The sequence below is a fragment of the Sphaerodactylus townsendi genome, linkage group LG01 (assembly GCF_021028975.2).
Source record: "Sphaerodactylus townsendi isolate TG3544 linkage group LG01, MPM_Stown_v2.3, whole genome shotgun sequence".
Classification (NCBI taxonomy): domain Eukaryota; kingdom Metazoa; phylum Chordata; class Lepidosauria; order Squamata; family Sphaerodactylidae; genus Sphaerodactylus; species Sphaerodactylus townsendi.
In genome coordinates, this window is record NC_059425.1 from 103372411 (window position 1) to 103391534 (window position 19124).

The following is a 19124-nucleotide window of genomic DNA, read 5'->3' on the forward strand; positions in this document are numbered from 1 at the left end:
ATGTGCACAGCAGGTCATAAATACACTACAGTGTATCTGGGAGCAGAAGAAAACAAAATGATTTTTGTATATATAATATATTGCTCCCAAGTTACTACAAGGCTCTAAGAATCAGAATTTACTAAAAAAAATTCTTAAGATGTACACAATAATCTAAAGGAAGTAACTGTAGCCTGTAAATTAATTTACCTATTATTCTGAATCAAACTTGATTTAAAAATAAAGTGTTCTGGTTTTATTTCATTTAGGTCAGTGGAATAAGTCTCCACAAATGTAAAAAGGTCACTTTAACAGTATTCTAATTTTAGGAACTGAGATCATATTCAGTGTTTGAGGTCATTATACAGCACTTTCAATTACATGTTTCACAGTTTTAAAAAATATGAAGTCTTCATAAACAGGATTTAAACTAGTTAGACCCTACCTTGGGATCTAGACCTGTGATAAATGAGAATGCAAAAATGTCGGCTTAACCCTAACTTGCTCAGTGGTTCCACTCCCAGGGCACAGTGCCACTGCTTCGAAACAGCAATAAAATGCTGCTGTTACTCCTCCCACAAGCAGCTCTGAGTGGCAGCAAACTAACCAGGATCTCCAAGTAGATTGTTTGTTTTTCAGTGTCTAATACAGCTAATGAAACCAAGCACGGTTAATCATGACATCTGAATTGTCCTCACAACATGGAATGCAAATTATGGTGATTTTTTCAACATTTAATGATTTCAACAGATATAAGAACAAGCATTAATTGTTTTTCTGCATCAGACAAATGATGTTCTGATACTCTACAGATCACGCTATGTTCTTGAGAATCAGTTTGTGGATTATTCTCTTCATCCTCACTTCCCTTCATTGACAAAGAAGATAAATTAACCACTGAATCTGAACGTGAGAAATTCTAAATTAATTTGAATACAGGATCTCCCTGATTACATGAGAAAGAAATCTCAAAGGGTAACTAGGTATCTAACAATTCTCCGGCAAATGAAAAGTATACTGTCTTACTGAAGACAATAATTTGAACAAGCAACACAGAAAAATCAATTTATTTATTGCGAAAAAAAGAATGGTGATCAAGCTTTTTCATTGCTAACATACTGCACTGCCTCAATCTTTACCTTCCCAATGAGTTATTTCAGATACTTCCTAATAACATAAAAAGTACTACTGGACCCTCAAAAGAGCATTGATAGCCAACCTCTTTTTTGCTGATTCGAATTGTTCTATACAACCTGAAAGATGTTCCCCAGGATTGATCCCGGTATCTCTGTCTCACATCCTAGTACTGGGATCAGCACCTACTTTGCTGACACAAAGTATTCCAACAGCTGGTTCTGGTGGGTTTTCCGGGCTGCATGGCCGTGGTCTGGTGAATCTTGTTCCTAACGTTTTGCCTGCATCTGTGGGGATCTTCAGAGGTGCATCACAGAGGGAAGTCTGTTACACACAGTTGAATCCGGCCGTGAAACCCTTCAACAATACATATTCCAACAGCCTTTTCAGGCTGAAACGTCCCTGTTTCACAGACATTACTAAAAATGTTGCTGGTGGTGGTGGTGGAAAGTGTCATCAAGTTGCAGTTGACTTGAAGCAAACACACAGGGAATTCAAGGCAAGAGACACTAACAGGTAGTTTGCCAAGGCTTACTTTGGCATCAGAGGTGTTCCTCCCATTGGGCAAAGTGGGCAGTTGCCCAGGGCGCCCCCTTGTGGCAGGTGCCAAAAATGCAGGTTTGTTTGTGGGATTTTTTTGTATTTTTAGTGTTTTTTCTGTTTTTGGCCTGCAGAGGGCGCAGTTTTTAGGCTAGCAGCACCAAAAATTCAGGGATTTTTCAGGAGATTCTCCTGATGACATCACCCAGGTTTGGTGAGGTTTGGTTTTCAAAATGTTTTCAAAAAATATTTCTGCTGTGTGGCATGGCCCATTGCTGTGTTCAGATTTGTGAGTTGGGGCATGCTCTGTAACCGTGGTGGCGAACCTTTGGCACTCCAGATGTTATGGACTACAATTCCCATCAGCCCCTTCCAGTATGGCCAATTGGCCATGCTGGCAGGGGCTGATGGGAATTGTAGTCCATAACATCTGGAGTGCCAAAGGTTCACCACCACTGCTCTATAATGTGATGGTGACTTTGAAATGACCTGGTGGGAAAAAAATCATTGTTTGGTCACAGTGGGTTAGGGTGGCCGCCCAATGGGAGGGCATCAAACTCCAGTTTGCCTAGGTACGCCACTGCTTGGCATGGTGACCTCAGACTTCCTTGGTGGTCTCCCACCCAAATACTAACCAGGATCAACCCTTCTTAACTTCTGAGATCAGGGTAGCCTGAATACTGCTTAGATTTCTTGTGATTTTAAGTTGACCCTACAAAAGACTTTTTTTGTCATACTACAAGGAAAAATGCAACAGAGAAGTGAATTTCTGTCTCATACCCAAGCAAAGGAAAATGATCACGTCTCAAGAAACGAGTAAATTGATTCTTATTTCTAAAAAATCTGAGCAAAAAAAGTTTTCTAGTATATTATGTGTCATGTTCCCTCCCTTGTTAAGTTTTAGCCTTAAAAGTAATGCTGGAATATTTTATTCTGTATCTTCACCACAAATACATTGTAGTTCACTAAGAAACAAGTTAACTTTGTTGACCATTAAGGGTTTTTTTACTTCCTCCTTAAAGCCAGCACTGAATTACAAGGCTGATCTGGCCATTATCATTATTTAATTTATTTGTTCATTGAACTACATTACACCAGATAATGAAGGGAAGTTGTTGAAGGGGAAAATGTATTAAAATACTCTAGAGTGAAGGATGTAACTATGAAGAGTTAGCAGGGCAAAAAGAGTCCACAACTGTACAATTATGTTTTTCCCTCAGTATTTGCACAACAATGCAACAGCATTAAATTGCCTGGGATAATGAACTCACTCTTCCAAAACTGGATAATGCTGTTTAAAGTCCTATTGCCATTGGTTTCTAGTAAGCAAGCACCCAAAACATTAGCAGGCATGGGGAATTTCAACAAACAGGACAAATGGAGTTTGTCCAGCAACAAATATCCTCAGCAACAAAATTTAACAGTTACTTAGCATGTAAAGTGCCATTTGTTACACAATATTTAAAAAATAAGTCTGTCTCGAACAGGGGCATGTCTACAAAAAACTGTGTTTGGGACAAGCTCTCAAACTGCTCCCCCCCCCCAACCTATTAGGTGCCATCCCCTTCTCATGTGGCCCAATGCAGCAGCGTTCCAAGAGACAACACCTCCTCTCCATTCCCATGCCATCTGCGCATGTAAGGAAAGGTGCCTCATCAGGTTATGTAGATTCGTGTACGTCTTTTCCACCTCACCAGCCAGACTCCAGACCAGAGTGGCAGTGGAAGCATGCCCGGCTGAGTCAGTGGTAGAGGAATGAATGGTCCTGAAGGGCCATGCTGGCCTGGCTTAGCAGGCCTTGGCGGAGCCCTGACTTCAAAAAATGGGCTGCTCTGGGGGCACCACTCACTCACACCCCAGCCAGAACCAGCCAGTGGCTGCAAAGCCTGATGGCGTGGCAGGATGCAGCGTGGGTGCCGATTCACCATGACTCAGTATAGGCACTACTGCCACCACCCACACCATGCCTCAGCTGCCAAAGAACAGATGGGCACCTCAGTTGTGTAGGGCTGGCAGACTGGGTGAGAGCTCTTCCAGGTAACAAAGTGCACAGGGTCTGAAGCCTGCCCACCTCCGCTCTGCCTCCACACATGGCCACCAAAGACCCATGCTCCCCTCTCTCCTCCCAACCCCTGGCCCAGCCATTTCTTGGTGCCTGGGGAGGGAGGCTGCATCTGTCACCACCCAAACTATTCTTGGGCCACCAAAGGGTAGGTGGGCACCTCGGCTGTGCAGGGTTGGTGAGGTTGAAGAAGGAAGAGGGCAGGTGGCCAAAACATGCCCCCCATGTGACCCAGCCAAATGGCCCCCTCACCTCTCCAAGATATACAATTGGCCTTGAAATAATTTTAATTGAAAAGGTGTTGTACAGTTCAAAAGTTTAACTCTTAGAATAGTCTAAGTCGTTCATTCTTCCCATGTCATCATCAAGTGTGAAAATCAGTTTGGAATGAACTACAGCAGCTATAAGTTAGATTCAAGCAGCTAGCTTCTGTTATCCCATGCTACATTGGCTAAGTAATAACAATAAACAGGGAAATCTGGAGATTTTAACAGGCAAAGGTTAGCTGTCTTATATTATATGTTTTTGGAAACAACCAGGAAGCAGAAAGGGGTAAAAAAGGGAAATATGACTGAATAAATATTGATGAACCAAGCAAAGGCTGCACTAAAACATATAACTACCATTTAACAGTGCAATCCTAAACAGAGCTACATTCACCTAAGTCCACTGTAGTCAATGGGCTCCAAAGCGTGTAACTGTTCAGGATTGGAGTGTCAATCTATACAGAATGAATTCACCTGGCTCTTGCACATATATTTCTAGATGTTTTAAAAAAAATTAAATGCTTAAATACAATTGTTTATTATGTTGCTGCTTATCCTTCTTTCAAAATCTGTCTGACTACATCTAGTAGGCAGACAGGGTTTGATGTCACGCAAGACAGAAATGCAAGCCCCTATTTGATTAAGAGCCATCACTTCAGCAGGAGCTTCACTTTCATATGCTAATCACACCTCTCAGGAGCCTTCCCTTACCAATAAACCGCAGAAAAAGATAAATGCCTACTAATTTATACCAACTGACCACCAAAAACTACTTATTACTGTCTCACTATTTCACAAGAAAAACAACAGGAGGGAAACTTGCTGGTCCAGAGAAACGCAACATTTCTGAGAGATTCTTATAAAAAACGAAACTTCAACCAATGTTGGAATGGAGGACCCTGTGATTCTTCAGTTCCAGATTTGGAACATTGCTAACAGAAATGTTTATGTTACCACACCATTTCCAGCTTATTGTACAGCATTACAGTAAAATGTGCGCTTTCTTGATCTTTTAGAAATGTGCACTCAGTATTAAGAGTGTGTTCTTACCTCTATCTGTTTTTTCAGTTCCCTTCTAGAAGCACTATCCTGTGCAGCATTTTCCTGCTGTGATGCACCTGCAAGGGCATTAACTGTAGTTTCTGCTTCCTGCAACCACTTGAGAAAATTCTCTAGATCTTTTTGGGAGGCTTGTACTAGTTTCAATTCAGTGTCCAAGGCATTCTGCCTATTACCAGCTCTATGGAGGAAAAGAAAACAGAACACATTACTTCAGGAAATGTACAAAGGAACAATTAATTCATGAAAGGCAAAATGGGCATTATTTATTTCATGCAATATGTCTCTCATTCTCCAATTATGTATTTATTCATACATGTGGACTGTGAATGAAATGGTTGTACACAGCAAGGCCCCCTTGGCTGCTTGTTGTAGCAGCATGTGCCTGGAAGTGGGGATTCAACAGGAGACCTCTGGGCATGGCTCGTGCCATTCCCTCCCCTACATTGGTCGATCTGTTGCCTTAGGCCACCTTCTGGAGTGGGGTGTTGTATCCAGCCAGCCCTTCCAAGTTCCACCTGTGACTCCCAAGGGCACAGCTTTATAAAACAGCACCTGGGGTTCACCTCAGATGCTGCGTCTCCCTGCACTCCAGCCCCGAACTTGAGGCAGGGGCACAGTTAAGCGAGCACAGCTCACCCTGCCCCCAATCTCCAGATGGAGATCGGGAGTCGGCTTGCCCTTCCTCCACCACAATTTCTATGTGAAGTTGGGAGGTGGGGGAAGTCAGGTCCCCCCGATCTCCACCTGGAAGTCAGGGCTTATTTGAACCTCGCTGAGGCCAGGTTTACCACTGAACACAGGGAGGCTGTCAGCTCTATACAGTTGGCTCAGTGTCCCCCCAAATTCATGGACCCAAGCCTGGCCTCAGCTAGGCTCAAACAGGCCCTTCCATGTGCACATGGGGGGTGACTCACTCACTCACCTCACTAGCTGGTGTGAAAAGGTAGAATGGTCTGGGTGAATGACTCACCATGATGTGGTAGTTAGGGTGTCAAAATAGGACTGGGCACCTTAGGGAGCAGCAGGTCCAAGAGGTGGAGGCTTGTTTCATGGAAGGTAGATGGGTGGCCTTGGGCTCTGACAAACCACCCTCACAGGTTTAGTGTGAGGATGATGATGATGATGATGAAGAAGAAGAGGAGGAGGAGGAGGAGGAGGAGGAGGAGGAGGAGGAGGAAGAGGAAGAGCTTGGATTTATATCCCCCTTTCTCTCCTGTAAAGGAACTTAAACTGGCTTACAATATCCTTCCCCTTCCCCACAGCAAACACCCTGTGAGGCAGGTGGTGCTAACAGAGCTCCAAAAAACTGTGACTAGCCCAAGGTCACCCAGCTGGCATGCGGTGAAGAGCAAAGGCTAATCTAGTTCCCCAGATAAGCCTCCACAGCTCATGTGGCAGAGCGTGGAATCAAACCCAGTTCTCCAGATCAGCGTGCACCTGCTATTGACCACTAGGCTTACGCCACTGCTGGAGAATGATGTAAGCTACTTTGTGTCCCCACTGGATAGAAAGGCAGGATATAAATACAATAAATGAATGACATAAATGTGTACCTGCTCTAGAAAGGGGGCTATCCCCTCCCTTGCATGCCACCTCTTACTCCCTCCCCTCCCTCATACCCCTCCCCTTGCATGCCACCCCTCCCCCTCCCCCTCCCTTTGTTAGGGTTGGTGGGCCATGTCCAGATGCCAGGCCTCCTCCCACTCCAACTCCCTTCCCTCCCTTGCATGCCACCCCTCCCTCCCCTCCCCCTGGTGCATCTTCCTAACTTTCAGGGTATCTTTAGGAGACTCTTCTGATGATACCATCCAGGTTTGGTGAAATTTGGTTCAGGGGGTCCAAAGTTATGGACCCTCAAAGGTGTAGCCCCCATCTTCTATTCGCTTCCATTGGAAACAATGGGGAATGGGGCACCCCCTTTGGGAGCCCATAACTTTAGACCCCCCTGAACCAAACTTGGGTGGTATCAGCAGGAGAGTCTCCCCAAAAAATCCCTAAAATTTTGGTGCTGCTAGCCTAAAAGCTGCCCCCCCCCACAGGTCAAAAACTGAAAAAAACACTTAAAAATACAAAAAACCCACAAATGGGGCGGGGCTTTGGACATGTAATGGGGGGGTTTGAACCCAGGAAACCCCCCCTTACCTACATCCTTGCAATGAGAGTGAAGTAGCAAAGAGTGATCAGTCACACCAAAGGCAAATAGAAGATTAACTGGCAAAGTATATAGGACCCCAGAAAATTCTACGCATCTTTGTTTAACACCCCCTTATCTACTTCACTGAAGGTAACACCAGAAAAATGTTTTAGATTACAGATGTTGCTTGTTATTTTGTGTTCACTGTTTAGTGTTTGCATAGATGGAAACGGTATTAGTGATTATAGAAGATCTCTTGGTTGGATTTTTGTTCAAAGCAACTGGATTTTGTATAAACCTCATCATGAATATTTTTATTATTTTAAAGAAGACTAATGAAAAATTGAGGAGAATAACAGAAAAAAGTACTTGTCATTATTTATTTAGCATCTAACAATCTATAATAGCATACAATGCAAATAATAGCAGTGATTGTTGGTACTAAAGCATTTTGCAGAAAGAATTCTAATGGAGAAGTGGAGTTTTTCTTCTAGAGAAAAGAAAATACTTGCTTATGCACAAGAAACTGCATTTTTCAGGGAATGGTTATGAAGCAGTGCCATCTTTGCCCTTATTTCACAGTGTTTTCTTGTCATCTCCCCAGGCTCCTCAATCTAGTCTTGCTGTTTTTCCTCGGCTCTGCAGCAGCCCAGGAAAAAAAAATACTCTGTTAGGTGGGACTTGGGCCAAGTTCTCTCCTTTTGGATTCCTTCTCTTTCCTGAAAACAGCCAGAGGGCTTGGAGAGGTCAGGCTGAGATGGTGTCTCTAATCCTGCTGACCCAACTATTATAGTACTTCTACTCTTCATGGCGGCCTCCACAAAAAAATTAGAAATTGTTCAAAGCAGTTTTAGTAAAATGTTCCAGTAAAAAAAGAAAATGGAAATAAGTATTTTCAGAATGAAAAAGAAGACAAATTGGAGGAACTGTGGGAATTCTAAGAGGGTTTCTTAATGTAAGGCTGAACACCACTCAAAGTTAACGTAAAAAGAAGAACTTTATTGATTTGGGTCGCCCTAGGTACAGGGTGCTGGAACTGAGGATTATTTTCCTCAGTTCCAGTATTTATTCTATTTACAAAAACAGACAGCAACCAATCAGCTTTTCCCTTCCCCCCAGTTCCTGGTCTCTCATTGGTTCTGGCAGAGCTACATAGTTTCGTTTTGCCACAGCTCCCCAGCTCACTTTCCCACTCTAAAGCAAAAAGGTGGGAGCTGGTGATTGCTGGAAATTGTAATCCTGACAATTAACAACTAAGAAAATGCCAGCATTTTAAATTAAGAAGAGAGACAACACTAGAAGAAAGACATTTTCAATCTCATTTTAGGAATGAAGGAACAAAAGGACAGTTCTTAAAAACAAGGGCAAGAATTTGATGAAGAGGATGTAATGAACTTAAGAAAGAAGAGAAACACCATTAGAGGCAGAAACTAGTGACAATGAGAAAAGAAAGAATTACTCAAACAAGTAAGGAGGACAGCAAGATTTTGAAATCAAGAGAGAAGGAAAGTAGTGAGGACTGAAAAACAGGCAAATAACAATCTCAGAAGATAACTGACAGTAGCAAACAGATGCTGAAGTGAAAACTGAATGCAAGACAAACAAGAAAAGAAAAGAAAAGAAAAGAAAAGCATCTCTCTATATAAAAAGCTAACCGTGACTTTGTTAGTCACGCCCTAACGCCGAAATGCCTGGAACAAATCGGCTGCAATTTTCCGGGACCTCTGCTCACCCAAGCAAGCCTCTTTTGCCACACTCACTTCTACCAAACACCTCACTTGTGCCAGGTAAAACGCTTTTTTCACTCACGAGGTGGATGCTGAGCCGCCGAATGCTGCGCTCGTTAGAGTGGTGCGCCCTCCTGGCCCCCACAGTTCCACAGTGCATGCCCGACATTGCCAATGGAGAGGAGGCCCTTCAGGAGACCTCTTCGCCGCCACGGGAGGCAGACATGTTTTGCTGCCTTGCGCCCCAGCGGGAACACGGCCCAGGATGGCGCCACCCACCTCCACGCCACCAGCAACACAGCCACTGCCACATCTGGCTCCTGCCGGAGGAGGGAGATCCGGCGGCACCAGCTCCACCAACGGCCCCAGTCGCGGCCTCCCTGCAGAGCGCCTGCAGGGCCCTCGCTGCCCACTGCGGCTGTGCACATCCTGGGGCAGGGCAGAGCTGATGCGTTTGGAGGGCTGCTGTGGTTTGAAGGGTGCGTGTTGCGTGGGCCGAGGGCGTGCTCCTGCCGAGACCGGGCCAGCAGTGGGCAGCAAGCGTCCTGCAGGCGCTCTGCAGGGAGGCCGCGACCGGGGCCGTCGGCGGAGCTGGTGCCACCAGACCTCCCTCCTCCGGCAGGGGCCGGATGTGGTGGTGGCTGCGTTGCTGGTAAGCCACAGCGAAGTGTGGCCGGGTCCGCTGGTAACTTTAAAATGCATAACACTGTGACTACACCAAATCAGCCTAGCTCTGACTTAGAAACGATAACAGTATAAAAGATAGAACTGAATTTGATGAGAAGTGGGCTAAGGGAATCAAAAGGGAATGGGAATAAAGGAGATTGAAATATAAGTACCAAACAAGAAAAGGCTTCAGCAGCGTCCTTTAGAAAGGATGTCTAAAAGGAACGAGAGAAAACAAGCAGACTGGGTGTCAGAACTAGAAAACGGCAAGACAGCAGCTTTTTATGGTGAAGTAAAATACCTCTGTACAGTAGAATAGTCTACACAAGTCACAAGATTGTTTCAAAATAGCACATAGATCCTTTGTTTTATCACTTATTAAGAAATGTTAAGAATAGCTTACATTTAACTTTTTCATTATACTAGCAATATTCAAAATGTAAAGTATTTGAAGAAGTTATGACCTTGACTGACTGGCATCTTTCCAAACTGAGAAACCATCATGTAATATGACCACCTTAGAAAATGTAATTTCATTTCTGTGGACCATTTTATTGATAATCTTCTGGCAGAGATGCCACTTGAAAAAAAATCCTGCCAAAAACCTGCAGCAAACAAGCATGCCAAACTGCATTTTTCCCCTTATGCCTCCTTCAAGTATTTATATCCTCCAAGAAAAGAAGGCTTTTAAAAATTAGTGATTATTTTAACTTAGCAATGATTGAAATCTATACCTACATCCAGTGGTGGGATCCAAAAATTTTAATAACAGGTTCCGATGGTGATGGGATTCAAACAGTGGCGTTGCCGCACACACGCACCTCCAGTCCCTATTGGGCAGGGAGGTTGCTTTAGTAACCCCTTCTCGGCACTCAGAAAAAATTAGTAACCACTTCTAGAGAAGTGGTGAGAACTGGTTGGATCCCACCTCGGCCTACGTCACTGCCTCCTGGTCTTTTACAGCATTAGGGCCAGTGGCATGGGCCTCAGATTTATACTGCTGTCCATTCAGCCCAATAGAGGCTTCTCAGTGGCAGGGAAGCTTTTCACTCTTTAAGCCTCCTCACACCACCAGGAAGCCTCCATGACAGCTGCAGGGCAGCGCCACACTGGGGCCCACTGCTACCAAGTTTGGATGGGGCTGCCTGACTTCAGGCTGTGTTGCCTTCATTAAAAGGTTCATATATGTCTTGTGGATCTAGACAGGGTTTTTTCTCCCCTTTTTGGGAGGAAGTAAAAATTACTCCTTTGATAGCAAAGACTGCTGAGCCCTTGCTGACTTCACATGGGAGGTTAAGGACTTCTTCAGCATCATGTTAATGCAAGGAACTCTGTTGTGCTCTGAAGAAAACTAGGTAAAATGTACTTAGCTGAGCTAGTTCAACACTGTGGCTTTTTATTTTGAAATTTTGTGTGATGCATTCTTGTCTGTGGGGTTTTTACCTGTATTCTGCCTTGGGGTTTTTTGTACCTCTTTTTGATCTCACCACCCTTTTCCCTTACAAGCATTCCCCCCCCCCCCCTTCATTCAGTACAATCTATTTCTGTGGGATATTTCTCTGAATCTCTTTCATACGTGCTAAACTGCACAACACTACATAGTTATAAAGTATTTTATGGCTTTCTACTCTGTCACTTTGTTATTGCTCTAGAAGGCTATCTTCTCAGCAAATCAGTCTGAGGGGGAGCAGCTGCTCTGCCAAAATGTTTTCTAAGGAGCCTATAGTCCTGTGGTGGCGAACCTTTTGCACTCCAGATGTTATGGACTACAATTCCCATCAGCCCCTGCCAGCATGGCCAATTGTAGTCCATAACATCTGGAGTGCAAAAGGTTCACCACCACTGTGTATAGTCTAAGGGAATTTTCCAGCAAGGAAAGGCACCTTTCCATCTTCTTTCTGTGGCATGAGATTTAGATTAAGTCAATCAACTTTAAATTAATTAATAATTGCAGTACTGGTATTACTCAGTTACTGGCTACGTGGTCCATTACCTCTAGCTCCAAATACGGTTAAATAAAATTTAGTTTCTGGTACCACATTTGCAACCAGCAATTACCAAAGATTCCAGGAAACAAAAACAGTAATAAATAATAAATAATAGCAGTAATAAAACATTTTGAAAGCATTTTGAAATGTTTTCAAAAATATTTCTGCTGTGTGGCATGGCTCATTGCTGTGTTCAGATTTGTGAGTTGGGGCATGTTCTATAATGTGATGGTGGCTTTGAAACGACCTGGTGGAAAAAATCATTGTTTGGTCACGGTGCGGGAGTGTGGCTGCCCGGGGGGGGGGGGGGGGGACATCAAACTCAGGTTTTGCCCAGGACTCCAGTTTGCCTAGGTATGCCACTGCATGATTCTCAAACTGGTGGGTTCATCCTAATCTAGGGAGGATGGCCCTTAGTCTGAATTGGGAGCCCTGGTTGCAGTACAGATAACTTTAATCAGTTACATAACATTGGCCGTTTCTGCACGGCCAGGAGGCGCCCCCACGCCGGCAGGAGTTCTGCCGGCGTGGGGCTGGAAACCTACTTCGCCGCCGCAAGCGTCGCAGGCAGGCGGGAGGTCGACGAAGCAGGCGGCTCGCATGGAGCCGCTTCAGCCCGCCCCTACCGGTATGTCCTTTTAAGCCTGCGGGAGTCACAGCCCCGCCCACGCTGCCCTCCGACCCCTGGAGGTCGGAGGACAGTGTGGGCGGGGCTGCGACGCCCCGCAGGCGACGAGGAGGACACCGTGAGTGGGGCGGAGACGGGAGACAGGGTTGTTGTTTAGGGCGGCTTGACGCCGCCCTGGGGGGAGGGAAGAAGAGTCAGGTCGCCGCTGCGCGCCTGTGCGAATGGCGGCCTGGGGGCGCCTTTTTTGGCGCCCCCAGGCCGTCATAAATGGGCCGTGCAGAAACGGCCATTGTGATCTAATTTTGTTCATTACGACCAACTGTCTCATGAGACTATTTGAACATGATGAAAATGCAATAAGGAAAAAATAGTACAAAGCAGTGGCAAAAGATGAATACTCGGCATAGGGAAAGGGGATAATATTTTCATCTCCTCTCCCCAAAAGTAAAAGTTCATACCTAAAAAAATCAAAGTAGGAAAATATCATGCATGACCAAATATTATCTGTGGAATTATTACTTATTCATTTAAAAAACTTCTATGCCACATCTTCAGAGAATCTGCTCATCAGGTAAAACACGATAAAACATAAATTGTCATAAAAAATAACTGGAAGTTAAAAAATTAAGACACCAGCCAGAACACAGTATAAAAGATTTATTAGCTTAAAAACATGTTTCACAAAAAGCTCTCAGGCTAGAAACAGCCTGCAAAAGTATTTAAAAAGACCAATGCCTTTATTAAAACCCCGGGTTAGAAAAGAAATGTTTTGGCCTAAAAATAAAACGAGGATAGAGTAGGTGCCAGGTGAGCATTGAGGAGAAAGGCATAAGAAAGGTGCCACTACTGAAACAGCCCTGTCTCTAGTCACCACCAATCTCATCTTTCCATGCAGGGCCACGAAGAGCAGAGTTTATGACTAGCATCTTAACAGGCAGACTATAGGACATAGTCCTTCAAGCATCCTCATTCCAAGCCATTTACAGCTGTAAAGTAAAGAACCAGACCTCTGAATTGCACCCATATACAAATGCATAGCTAGTACAAGTCCTTCAATACATGGGAGCAATAAGATCACTGTTCCCTCAACCCCAATAGTAAACTGGCTGAATAGACTTCAAAGATAGCCCCGCAGAAAGCGTGTTACAGTCATCTAGCCTGGATGTGAAGAAAAGCATGGATCACTACCTCACCCAGTTATGAGGCGGACATTAAGACAATCTGTGAGGGGTTTCTAAATGTTCATTGCCATCTTGGTACAGTAATAGGAAACCTGTGCATTTTCCACAGACTGACCAGGAGAAAGGGCCTCAGCGATCTCAGAACCAGTTATACACATGTTACTGCTTCATTTGGCTGGGTGGTAGAGCCAGGCAAACAAAGCTGTCTAGTTTCTGTGACATACAGCTATTGGTTGGCAACGTAACATAGGGATGGGGGATCCCTGCAAGACCCTAAAAGGAGGGTCACCTGAAAGTACTCTGGGGGTGAAGGACATGACTATACACTCCTAGAGACTGAGGACGGGCAGGAACAATGGATCTACTCTGAAAAGGGTAAGAGAATCTAGGCAGCCGACCTCTTTGTTTTACCTATCCAGTATGTATGGAGTGTTAGGAGTTCTCTCATGAATTACGCATATGTGCTATAATGATAGGAAAACCCCTGGTATAGATTATTCAAAGGTACATACATAATACACCTCTAACATATGAGTCAATGATTTGCTGAGCACATTTGTTTACACATACCTTTGCCTCAGATTAATCCATGAGGTATTCAAATGATCCATTATTTCCTTGACCTTTCTTGTGTCATCATCACTGTAGTTCTGAAGGAGCTTATTCGACAGATCATTGAATGAACTCATATTGCTGTCTCCTTTATGCAGTTCTTGTATTAACTTCTAAAAAACATTTTAAGAGTAATCAATACCCATGACGAAAACAAACCAAACACAGAGCACAACTGAAATATACAGGAGTTCTCTAACTTTGGGAAAACTCATCCTAATGTCCATGACTGAAGGGAAATTGATCAACATAATTGAAAATACAGATTTGTATTGCTTTTTTTCTATTTACCTTTTTTCATTCCTTTTCTTAGCATACATACAATGTGCGATATATATACCTATCATTTATTTTGAAAAAAGAAAAAAATAACTGTCCTTCAAACCCTCCCTTCTCCATAAAACATGTAGGTGAATCTATATATTTTATGAGAGTTTAAATCAGTGCTTTAAAAAAATGCCAGTACTCTTAAAAATCACCATAATATTTAATGCATAAACTGTGGTTTGTTTTTTTATCTCTGTTTAAACCAGGGTTATTTTTGTGGTGGCACACATCAGTACAGAATGTCTGCATGTGTTTTCAGGGCTCTCCTGTATCCTTGGATTTTTCTGTAACAAGGTAATTTATTTTATTTTGACCTCTCTATTTCTTTTATAGGAGTAGGAATACTGGCATTTTTTAAAAAAAATCATTGATTTAAACTCTCATAAAAATATACAGATTCACCTACATGTTTTGTGAAGAAGGGAGGGTTTTTTATTCTTCAAATTTGAAGAGCAGTTATTTTTTTTTCTTTTTTCAAAATAAATAATAGGTACAATATAGGTTACCCTGCATGGTCATGTATAATGAACAAAGGGATAAAATGTAACATTTCTGACATTTATTAGCTGTAAATTTATTACCATGTCAAGTTTTATTGTTTCTGATAAACAGTCATTTTATGTCTATAAAGATAGGCTAAAAACATGAAACAAAAGCATAAAACTGGAATCAGAGACATAAAGAAATACAAGAATCATTAGTGGGAGTAAAACAGCAAATGTAAATGGATTGTGCTTCCAATACTTTAAAAGGACCTATCATTAAAACAAACTACTTATATCACTGGGCGGGGGGAGTCGTTTGTGTAGCACATATTACAGCTTTATTAAGGAGCAATGTTTCATCCTAGAGCCCTTCGGGGCTGAGGCGGTCTATGAAATCTAAAGTAATTAATTAATTAATAAGTCTTAGCTGGGCTAAAAAGCATGGGCTTTTAAATATGGGGCATTTTTGCACATGCAGAATAATGCATTTTCAATCCACTTGCACAATTGTTTGCAAGTGGATTTTGCTATTTTGCACAGTAAAATCCAGATGCAAAGTGCATTGAAAGTGCATTATTCTGTGAAAGTGCCCTTAGATTTAACCAACCATTCCTCTGTCTTTTGAAGTTTTCTTCAGATCTTAGGAAGGCAAGTCAGCAAAGTTTTCCTCATTGCTAAACTGATTCAGCAGAGATGTGGACATAAAAATGGGACACATAAGAACTGACAGCCCCAGACAGAGAGACCAAGTGAACTTCACAGCTGATCTATTTACTTTTCACAGAACGAAGAATCATCAGACAAGAGGGGGGCATATAAAGTTAGCAAAATCATTTCCAAACACTTTCTGTAAAAGTCCTAAGGAACTAACTTGACTATGCATAATCACAAATATCAGTTTATGCTCATAAATTCAAGAATTAATCTTACAGAATGGGCAATAGACAAAGTTATAAATCTTTCATGACTTACAAGTAAGAAAAGAAACAAGACTTAGAATAGGGACCTTGAATGGCAAACAATTCCCATTCATTCTGTTAATGCTGTTCATAAGCCTATACTACGTGGGGTTTCAATACTTTACCTGAACAATTCCCTTTACGGGACAATAAGATAGTACTTCTCTTCTAAAAGGGAGTCTGATAGTATTTGAGGGTAAAGACAGGGAATTATGGACCACAGCCACATGCAAATTAAATCCTCATGATGGGATAGAAAATTAACGAAATGGTTCTGAACATCTCTAAAATATTTCTTCTAATAATGATGACTTTGGAAATTGAAAGTCGACATTCATTAAAGTGGTTCATAACTTGAAGTTTCCATTTAAATTACTGTGAAGTAACAGTTGTTGAATTAATCTTTGTGGCAAGTGTCTAACTACTTGTGACCTAGTTTCACAGAACTTTGGGTTCTTCTAGCATACCAGAATACAAAAGTTATAGTTTGTTTTATAGTGTTTGGTTGGCTAGTATTGGACAATCTTGCCTCAGTGAAACAAGTTGGATAAAATGCTCTTGAGGACACACCACAATTCTGATAGTTGTTTTATTTTTATTATGTGATAAGATTTATTCCTCTTATGAGCCCAAGACATTATAATAAAACACACACAATAATTTGGAATTTACATTTTCGAAGACAGAAAACTGATTACTGTGAATACTCGGGAAGATGTACTATACTAATGTGAGGAGAGTAAAACCCTTTTCAGAAAGAAAACACATCATATATGCTTTATGGGAAAAGGTTAGTTTGGAATACAGGTATGCTGTTCCGCTGAGCATTCCGTTGAGGTCTGGCTGTTTCCATCGATCCCCCATGGGTATGTGCCATTCCACTGTAGGTATATTGTGATTGTTGCCATCATTTATTGGTCTACCATCTTATAGTGTGTTTATCAAATTTATATTTATTACATTTTTAATACGGCTGTTTTAATTTGAATTAATTATATTATAAATTTTAGATTGTACTCGGGCTTCCAATTTTATGGGTCTGCGTATGCCAAGACAATTTTTTTATTGCTGTTGATCTGTAAATTGCCCCAAGCCAGTTTTGGTAAGGGCAATTAAGAAATTCAAGAAACAAACGAACATACATACATGTTGGTAATCGCAAAATCTAATGCATCAAACCCACAGAACAGCAAGAAAAAGGGTTCTAATTGTTTCTGTGCACTATGTTCCTTTTCTACGTGCTGGAAGTTTTATGAAGGTGTGACCTTAAGCTTATGCTAAGCTACCAGGAGGACTATACCATTCTTTTTTTTGCATACCTAAAAGCTCAGAGACTGAGGGGAAAAAATAAGCTGGATTTATAAACATGACATTCAGAAGTTAAATTAGATAGCATGTTTGAACTCACTTTGTTTTCAGAAATCTGTTTGATAAGCACCTCTTTTGGAGACTGCAAAAGGGCATGCAGATAGATCTCGTATTTTCCAATCAGCTTCTCCATTTCTTGCTTCTGGGCATCCCACTTCACGCTGTCAGAAAGCATGCATCTTAACTGCTGTTGGCGTACTTCCACCCCATGCTGAGTACAGTCCCACTGAGTCTTAAGCTTCTCCACTGCAAGCGACAAAGTGGAAACATAAATATATATGAGATTAACATTATACTGAAGAAACGTTCAAATAAAATCACTTCACTAAGTCCTGGAGCCTTATGTGGTGCTATGTACAAAAAACTCTCATTCATATACCCATTCACCAGATGGTACAGGGAACAGAGCCCTAGCCATAATGTAATCTCCTTTTTTCCTATCTCAAATGCCTCTTGAAAAATATATAAAGAAATTACATATTGATACAAACAAAACAACTCAAATGATTAAATAGAAATCCATTTAACCCAAGACTCTACAAACATATCTGTGTATTCCAAGAAGATATGAATGGCTTTTTCACCTCCTTTAACCAAGCTGTTTGACTGTGTCATCAGTCTATAGATGCCTATGGATGAATTCACATTTATGATCATTAGTGCAGAACTAGGAGTTATAATAAATGAACACAAGTAAAATCTTGCATTTGTGTCAAGAGTTTTTCAAATAATTCTTTTCACAGGTTCAGCTGGTATACTTAAGTGCTACTCTTTTCCTGTTCAGTGTAGCCAACTAACTAATACTTTATTAATTGGACCAATACATCTATATTCCTGCAGGCATCTAAAAAGCTAGCAAACAGGCTAGTACTTTTGTTATCAACCCAACAAATTCCATCCCTCAAGTTTCAATATCATAACAGCTCTTCCTCTGATCTATTAAGGTTTCAATGAGAATCACACAAGGTCTGGTTCCTGACTTTCCAGAAGCTGCTGAAAACACAAATCTGCCACTCCATCCCCACATGCAAATAGCAGAATTAGTTTAATCTCCTTCTCCCCATACTTCTTTCGAACAGAAACATACATTTTTCTGTGATTGCTGTCCTAATGTCAAAACTTGACGTTTTGTTTTTCAAATTCTGAGCCAAGGTGAAAACAGAATCCAGCTGGGGATGGCGCTGTTCTAAATCTTCTTTTGTTATCTGTAAAGATTAAAATGTGCTATCGTTACAAACATGAGAATATAAACATTTGTTTTTGAAGGATACTTAACTATAATATAAATAAATAAATATATTTATCTTTTCCTTCCTCCAAGAAGCTTGAAGAACAAAACATACTCGTCCTTCCTTCTTTTCATCTTCAAGCTGAAAAAGTGTGCCTGGCCTAAGGTCATCCAGCCAGCTCCAAGAAAACTGGGGATTTGATCATAGATCTTTTCATGCCTAGCTCCAGGGACGTTGTTATTCAAGTATGGGTTCAATCAATTAACTTCAAAAAGCAGTCTGGTGAATGGTTCAGACACTTTGAACCAGTTTAGACTGCATGAAAAATAATACCTCACTGTCCAGTCTTCCAGCTAAGATAATCCTCACAGGCCCTGCTCTCCATGCTCCTATCTTCAGAGGTGAGGCAGATGGCAACCAGGGACAGGGGTTTTTCAGCAGTAGCACTTCCTAGGGTTGCAAACGTCCAGAAAAGGGGTCTTATCTCAAACCGCAGAGACCAATTCACCTGGAGAAAATTGCAGTTTCTGAGGGCAGAAACTGTGGCAATACATCCCTGATGTATCCCCTCCCCTCCCTGTGCCCAAACTCTACCCTCCTCAGGCTCTGCCCCCAAATCTTCAGGAGCTTTTCTACCCAGAATTGGAAATCCTACATCTCACCTATGGGACACCCTTCCCCTTGAGGCTCACCTAGCAACAGTGGTACAAGGCCAAAATGCTTTTGTTTACCCAGACTTTTAATTAAGAGCCTGGTCATTTTCAATTTTCTGGAGTG

At 42.1% G+C, this 19124-nt stretch overlaps 1 protein-coding gene across 4 annotated transcripts in view; it reads right to left on the minus strand.

Annotated features, from left to right (window-relative positions):
• Positions 1–19124, minus strand: part of UTRN (utrophin) — a 438418-nt gene that overhangs the window by 248104 nt on the left and 171190 nt on the right. For 3 of the 4 annotated variants that reach the window (XM_048489265.1, XM_048489284.1, XM_048489256.1), the window contains exons 49-52: positions 18206–18323; positions 17159–17364; positions 13938–14092; positions 5032–5221 (exon numbers count right to left, since the gene is read on the minus strand). In XM_048489265.1, coding sequence (XP_048345222.1) covers positions 5032–5221; positions 13938–14092; positions 17159–17364; positions 18206–18323 — 669 coding nt within the window. The remainder of the gene's footprint in view (positions 1–5031; positions 5222–13937; positions 14093–17158; positions 17365–18205; positions 18324–19124) is intronic. The other variant, XM_048489276.1, reaches the window with a different exon arrangement.